The 8,220-nt window shown below is 44.9% G+C and overlaps 1 protein-coding gene across 1 annotated transcript in view; it reads right to left on the bottom strand.

Moving 5' to 3' along the window:
• Nucleotides 1–4,005: 4,005 nt before the first annotated feature.
• Nucleotides 4,006–8,220, bottom strand: part of tll1 (tolloid-like 1) — a gene marked incomplete at its 3' end in the record, with an annotated part of 57,711 nt that continues 53,496 nt past the window's right edge. Inside the window, exons 19-21 of the mRNA XM_079498959.1 lie at nucleotides 6,253–6,466; nucleotides 5,333–5,583; nucleotides 4,006–4,140 (exon numbers count right to left, since the gene is read on the bottom strand). Of these exons, the coding sequence (XP_079355085.1) occupies nucleotides 4,006–4,140; nucleotides 5,333–5,583; nucleotides 6,253–6,466 (600 nt within the window). The remainder of the gene's footprint in view (nucleotides 4,141–5,332; nucleotides 5,584–6,252; nucleotides 6,467–8,220) is intronic.

Here is an 8,220-nt window from a genome sequence, read left to right as displayed (position 1 = left end):
AGCAGTCCGAGAGCCAACAAGCTTCTTTTGTTTAAAGTGGGACATTTGGTATATAGTTTTTGTTATTGGCCTAAAATATTGTCTATATACATTCATGAATCCACTTGCTGACCGGCTGTCAGTATTGAGCAATTTCTTTTATAGGGGGATATATGTGACCACTATATATGTGACCACTACTTCTCTAATATACGGCAACCTTCCCCATGTTTCTTCACTAGTTGATCCAGAAGAACAGTTTGTCAGTCACTGCTACAGAGCTGATCATGTGGTTATATCTTCCCTTCTCTGGAATCCTGCCTCAAAGCAGACCAGAGGTAGAAAACTGTCGTTCCCTGATGTCATCGCTATAGTGACACATGCATCAGTAAGCAGGAACTGGGGATGGCAATGAAGGACCGGGAAGTCTGGCGTGGCATTGTGAAATCCATGATCTCGACCGCGGTCGAAAAATGATGATGATGTGACCATACCATTAACAACCTATATAAGGCAAGATTTTCACAATTTCATTATGCTTTATGTAGCATGTTACATGTCAAACTAGGGGGTTTTCATGATTCTGAATCCTTTCCAGAATCATGATCATGCACAAAAAGCACTCCTTGGGCTAAAAACGGCCAAAGCCACGTGCCCAAAATGTGCTGACCTCATCACATTTGTGATGACAGCTATGGCCATTTATTTGTGCAAAAATAATGCTTGGAATGGATTCAGAATCATAAAAAAAACCCTAGTTTGACACGTCACATGCAGCTACTTAAAGCATAATGAAATTGTTTAATTTCTGCCTTATAGGTTGTTAATGGTGTGGTCACATATAAACCCCTATATAAAAGAATTGCTCAATACCGACAGCCGGTCAGCAAGTGGATTCATGAATGTATGTAGACCATATTTTAGGCAGACATCACATTTCTCTTTTGGGTTTCGGACTAAAACGTTTGGGAACCACTGGTTTAGAGGGTTTTTTTAAGTGGTGAACCAGACAAGAGGTAATTAACTAATTACGGTAAGCTAACGAGTGAAATGAAGCCAGTGCAGAATTAAATCCTGTGTGATCGCACCTCACTGACTATACCAGTGGTTCACAACCATAGTGTAAAATGAAAATGAGTGTAAAATGAAACCAAATGGACCCTTACGGCTCCATTTGGTTTCATTTTACACTCTCAAGAATTCAATTAAATTACATCTGTGTTAGGCCTATTTAATTTACAAGTCTACACAATTAGAGCATGTAGAATAATTGTTATTTTGTTGTTATCTCTCCTATGGTATCACATCAATACAGCATGGTTTTGAGTCTGAGAGGCTAAATCTCATCAAATGGTGGTCCGTGGATCAAATACAAAATATTATAAAAATATTAAAATAATGGACCATTGAAAAATGTTGGAAACCACTGGTTATACGATAAGTAGGAACATAAGTAGGACTGCACACACACACACACACACAGACACACACACACACACACACACACACACACACACACACACATACAAAGTAAACCCAGACACCTCAACGTGTTCATTTTAACCTGTGTGTAATTCTTTTTTTTCTTTTTTTTTAATGACCGACATACAGGAAGTCAATCATATGGAGGTTGTTTGGACTACAGAGATGGAGGTTGATGTGAAAAAACTTAACTACATTTTTGGACAGGGAGGGTCACCTGGAGCATGGCACGACGTGGCACGTACAGCAATGAATTATTTCAGTTTGAAAAACAAGAGTTTAGCTCACACACATGATCTGACTGTTCTCCATTGACACACACATACATGGTGTATACGGTTGCATGTGACACGAATGAGGCCTGCTCCCAACAGTGAGTGTGAACACATGTATAGGAGTGTGTGTGTGTTTGTGTGTGTGTGTGTGTGTGTGTGTGTGTGTGTGACTTTGTGTGTGTGTGTGCGTGCGTGCGTGCGTGCGTGCGTGCGTGCGTCTGTGCGTGCATGTGTTACGTCAAATGTATATGTGCATGCATACATATAATTATGTTGCCGTGTGTGCATGCTGATTGCCTGTATTAATGTTTTTGTGTGTGCGATAGTGTGCCTAGTTCTGAGTGTGTATGTGTGTGTGTGTGTGTATGTGTGTGTGTGTGTGTGTGTGTGTGTGTGCGTGCGTGCGTGCGTGCGTGCGTGCGTGCGTGCGTGCGTGCGTGCGTGCGTGAGTGTGAAGTAACACACAATCTACAGACACTTGTTTCTCACACAGGCTAGTTCTCGCTTCTTTGTTTTCGCCATGAAATCATTCAAGTTCTTCAAACATGTTGACAGACGAGAACAACCCCCAGTATAACCAAAACAATCTACTTGAATTATGTGCAAGAGCATACATTTAGTTCTAAAGCCTAATTTATACTCCTTCCTTAGTACGACGGTGTCATTTGCTACCAAGAACTGATTTTCAACTTGTCAGCAAGCAGTACCATTGTGCGATGGAGTAGAAATTAAGCTTAAGGCAATATGACAGTTCCACCGGACTAGTGCTGTTGACGCACATGTTTGTGCCATCTGCACGGCACGTCTGCAGCTGGACACCTTCGCCTCTGACGTTCCCCATCCTCAGAAATCTGTCAGTCACACAGTCCCGTAACCTTATTTATTTCTTCTTCTTTTTTTAGCACCAAGAAAATCTCTCCTCTTAGGGATATTGGGTTGTGATTCCAAGAAAAGGAAAAAAAATCCCTTCCAATATCCATTAAAATGTCAAACATTTAGAACACGGCCAGCCGCTTGTCATGGTATATTATAGCACGACGGACCGTGTTCTTGTCCTGGGGATGTGGATTTGGTGGATATGTCGAGCGCTGAGCAAGGATCCCATGATGGAACGGCATGGACACACACACCAACCGTAGATGCAAGGCTTCACATCAACATGATCACAGGTTGCTGTTTGGAGTGTTCCATTTCATTTAAAATGTTTTTAGTTTTTTTCCCTCTCTTTGTGTTAATTCTTCACTCCATTTATTGATGGTTGTCTGCGTAAAGCTTTAAGCAAAAGGGAGGGGGCAGGGAAGGGCTCAGCCTTACATTGCTCATGTTTTACTTTATACACACATACAGTAACCGTTCACATCACATTGTTCTTCCTTAGAATAAGGATAATAATAATAACATTAATAATAATTATAATATAACCAATTGCAGCCATTTGTGAGCTGGACAGTCCAGAACCATATCTCGGGCCTCAAAGGCAATACAAATGTCACTCACTATGTCATAAGCAGCTGTCTGGTCACAGTACAGGGTTTGAGGTCGAACCTGACAACTCAATACATCGGCCTAAGTCTCTATTCACTGCTCCCGGGTCAGTCTGAGCAGCAGTGCATTGTTTCACCTTTCAAAGCATCCACAGGCTGTGTATGTGTATATGTGTGTGATGTTTGCGTGCGTGTGTGCGTCTGTGCGTGCGTATCTGTGTGTGTGTGCGTGCGTGCGTGTGTGCGTGTTTGTTTTCAGTAGGCTACATCTCTGCACGTCGTTCCTCTTGTAAAACTGTCTCCTCATTCTGGTCCCTTGGCTAAGCTCTTGTTTAGAGTTTGTTTAACACACGGCCGCTTGTCGCAATGTTTGACGCCGCCCGCCGGGCCGCAGCAGGTCACTTGTTCTCAGCAAAAGGTAATTGATTGAGGTTTGTAATCCAAAGCATCCACACATTCCTTTCCCTGTCTCCTGTTAAAGAGTGGAACAGCCACTCACTGGCACCAATGAAAAAGACCATTGTTCGCAGAGCAACGGATCCTCTCTGTTACGTCCGTGAGTCCCCTGGCTGGCTGACGTCCACAGTGTCCAGTCACGTCCTGATCAGACGTCCGTTTGTCCGTCTCTGGAGAAGGGAGCAGTTTAAGACCTTTCCATGTACTTATCGCCACGGCGGCGGGCCAGGTCAAGGTGATGGTCGTGCCACGCTGCATGGAAGTCCAAGGAGTCACCGGGGGAGGGGGAGGTTTGGGGGGGGGGGGGGGGGGGGCTCGAGTGCATGAGGTCACTTCCTGGCGTGGAGGCTCTCCTGGAACTTGGTGCTGGTGTACCGGATGTGGAAACCCTTCTTGCTGATGGTGTCGTCGCTGTGGAAACGGATGAGCACGGCGTCACCCGGGGAGTAGATCTCCTCCCGCGGCTGGAAGGCGATTGGGGTGGAGGGAAATGGGAACAGAGGGGGGGGGGGGGATTATTAGACATCTTGCAGCTCTGCTAACACCAAGTTGAAAACTCTAAAACTCTATCGTCCCTGAAAGAGGTATTCCTGGTATCAAGTAAAGCCTAATTTACACTTCGCGGTATGACGGTTTTGCGAAATTAACCGACTTACTACAAGCTCACAAAGCGCCATGGACGCGGCGCTTTGTGAACTTGTAAGTAGGCAAAATTTCGCCAGGGTGACGCCGCCTTCTTATTAATTGGGCTTAAGGCAGAGAAAAGAGTAAGTGTAACTTTAATGAAACAAACACAGAGAGAAAGAGCTTCACATTTGCATTTGTTCATTTAGAGGTACACATCTAAGATATGCTCGCACACTGATTATCTGCTCGGTACAAGAGTATAATTATATTTATTGAAGGCAACGTTTTGAAGAAGGTCCGTATATACTGGGACTGAAAATTCAATAAATATATACTCTTGTACCGAGCAGTATCTTTCTTTTTTATTTTTGATGTGCACTTGCCGACGCACCTGTTCCTTCGCCTTAACTCTGGGTGTGCGAAAGCTTTTAGAGGTAGACGGTGTGCAGGTCTTTGTGCACTTTATGTGCATTCTTCTGAATACATAGAGGTAGACATGTGAAAGCTGTCTGGGTCTGATCCTACAGGCCAGCAGTGTGTGTCTCCATATAGGCTCAGGTTCAATATTTATGTATCTATGTATCTATGTATTTATGTATAGTTATGCGACATTATGAGTAAAACAAAAAACGGAATTTTCGAGTGATCAAAATAACCTATTTACCACAAACCCCCCCCCTGTGCACACTCAGAGCTACGGTGGGCTCGGGATGGATGAAGTTAAGATATGTTTCACCTGTATCCCGCGTACTAGGATATAATAACATCAAATTAAGGTAAAAATCCAGCTAATCCGGAATTCTCCTTTAAGATGAACACTTTTTTGGGCCTTTTATTTTTTGTTTCCTACATTTTGATTTTCAAAAAACATTCCCAAAAAAAGTACACATTTTCATGACTTAAACTAATTAAAAAATAAATAAAAATTCAGCCACTGCTGTAGATAGTCTCTTTATCTATCTAAATCTTGGGGTATGCACATGATCGCCATGACACGTGGCCGGTGCATGGCCTCGGCTGCAGCCTCACCCCGGAGCCGCAGAATCGGCCCAGGCGATGTGCGTTGGGCTCGTAGCCGTCGTACAGCTCGATGTAGTCGTAGCCACAGTCGGCCTCCTCCTCCACCTCGAAGGTGGTGAAGATGAGCTCGATGCCGTAGCCCTGCTCGGCCGTCACCAGCCACTCGCAGTCCGTGTGGCCCGGGTAGTTGGTGTCCCCGAACTGGGAGTGAGAGTACAGGTTCTTCTGGCGCGCCTCCGCCTTCAGCCGACCTCCGCACTCTGCCGAGAGAGAAGGCGAGAGGGGAGGAGACAAGAGGGGGGGAACAGAAGGGTTGAGAGCCTCTCTGCCGTCTCGACGTTCTCGAACCGTTTTCTTAGGCAGGCTGATGATGTCTCCTCAGTATTGGATCTGATCCTCCTGCACCTCAGCGACTTTGACCAGAGCACTATGGATTTGCACCGTGCACCATTTCATGTTGGTTGACTGTGGTCTACGCCTCTACGGTAGCCGAACGGCCGAATGTGAAATCTGTTCTGCGGGTGCACCATCGATTATGCTTTTTTTTGTTGCTATTATGCTATTTTGAAAGTGGATGCATTGCCAATTATTAGGCCTACTTTTATTTTGAAGGAAGATGCACCACCATTTTTGTGTTTTTGTTGTTTTGAAGGCAGAATGGCAGATACACCCAGCTCCTCTGGTTATCCAGTGTCATCAAATTGGAGTTTGTACTGACCCTGACCACAATGTAAATGTCCACCATTAGAGGGTGCTAGTGCTCTGAACAAAGTAGAGACTAACATGCACCTTAACTGAGAATACCTTGCCTTGCCTTTACTTATGTTACTTTACTTTAACACAGCTCTTCAAAAGCTCTTAAAATCTTAATTCAATCATTCATTCACTCACTGTTCCTACTATCAATCCATCCTTTCTATCATCCATACCGGTGGAGTGTGTGGCCTGAAATCCTTTCCTCTGCACGGATGCGTCGGAGATGAAGCGCAGGTACATCTTGTTGCCCGTGGAGACCAGCGGCTCGGGAACCTTACTGCCGCACAGACGACTCAAGATGGCCGCCGTGTCACTGTCCCCGTCGAAGGCCTCCAAGTGGTCGTACGCACACTCCTGGTGCTGTTCAATCTCAAATTCATTAAAGGTCTGGAGGATTGGGGGAGAGAGGCACAAAGGTAGAGATGTCTTAGTAAAACACTGTTGGGATTTGTACAGCAGCTTTGGTTCACTATTACAGGGCTGCTGAGTAACTTTTCAGAAAACCTTGGAGTGAGATTTCATTGTACGACCGTGGTTCAATGACTACAACCTGTAGTCAATGTGAAATTGATGGAGTGAGTGAGTGAGTGAGTGAGTGAGTGAGTGAGTGAGTGAGTGAGTGAGTGAGTGAGTGAGTGAGTGAGTGAGTGGGTGAGTGAGTGAGGGATGGAGGGATGGAGGGAGGGGGGAGAAATATTGCTCTGTGTTGGCATTGCCTTGGGGGGGTATTAATTTACAATTCTGTGCCTATCCGGTTGCAATTCGAATGGGGATGAGTCCGCTCTAGCAAACCTGAGCCACGAGAGACAACACCGAGCGCGCTAAAGCTCGAACGTTGCCTCTCCGTCGTGGTCTAAATCTATACTTTATCGTCCAAAAAAACCTGTCAAAGAGCCAGCGCTCGCCCAGCAGTCTGCCGTCAACCAGGGCGTCTTTGGTATTAACTACTTATGAACTTAGTTTGAGAAAGTTGACAATGTCTCATAATTGTCTAACATGACATTCAATATTGGGGCTATACTCATATAAATGACTGACTGACTGACTGACTGACTGACTGACTGACTGACTGACTGACTGACTGACTGACTGACTGACTGGCTGCGGGCCAGTTGAGGAGGCAGCTACAGGAGACAGCCTTGTTCCATCGTGGAAATCAGATAACTTCCAGATGTCTGTCTCGCATGGATGTCTGCATTACTGCCTTACCCAGAGACACCAGAGCGTGTGTGTGTGTTAAGTGCATCTCTCTCACTTAGTGTGTGTATATCATTTACTCACACTGGCGTGCGTGAGAGAGAGAGAGAGAGAGAGAGAGTGAATCTGAATCTGTTTACGACTCCAAGGAGAGAAAAGTGAGAGGGAGTTTGGGAGAGAGTTGGTATAGTGATAATAGAATGACCTTCACATTCCAGTTATTAAATATGTCCCACGGTGAATCCCCCCCCCCCCCCGCCCCCACTACCACCACACACACACATACACACACACACACACAGGCAGAGGCATACTGTTACACCCAACATCTAACACGCAGGCACACACAGTCGCACACACATCACAACTCATGAAATGACAAAAACACAGAGAAGTTGTTTTACAAGTCTATGATGTCATGTCTGTTCTCTAACATAAGAGTTCATCGCTCATCACAAACACACACGCGTGCACGCCACGCGCACGCATGCACGACAGCACGCATGCACGACAGCACACACGCACGACAGCACACACGCACACACCCACACCCCACAGACACACACACACACAATGTGGAATGGTTGCCATGTGGCTGGAGAGCGTGAGTGAGGCGAGAGCGTGTTTTCCTCCTGAACTCAATTCTCACTGTGGTTTTTACTCATGTTCATTTTGTACAAAGCAGCTCCCTCCTGTATGGCTCTTGGAAGCTTGTTTCCACCACTGAACACAGACACGAATCTTCTGAATTGGGAGTTTTTGCATAATTTCATAATCCCAATTTTAAAGGACAACTTTAGTTTTTTTTCAACCAAGGTTCGTGTTTTAGGTATTAGAGAAAGTAAAATGTTTTTTTATTTTATTTTTATTTTATTTTTCCATTTACTGCTTTCTTTCATTTTAGCGATTTTCGTGCAAGTGGCTATATGTATTTGTATTTTTTT

This window comes from Electrona antarctica, assembly GCF_951216825.1.
Source record: "Electrona antarctica genome assembly, chromosome: 4".
Lineage (NCBI taxonomy): Eukaryota > Metazoa > Chordata > Actinopteri > Myctophiformes > Myctophidae > Electrona > Electrona antarctica.
The sequence above is the reverse complement of the archived record's forward strand: the minus strand, read 5'-3'. Positions and strand labels throughout refer to the sequence as shown.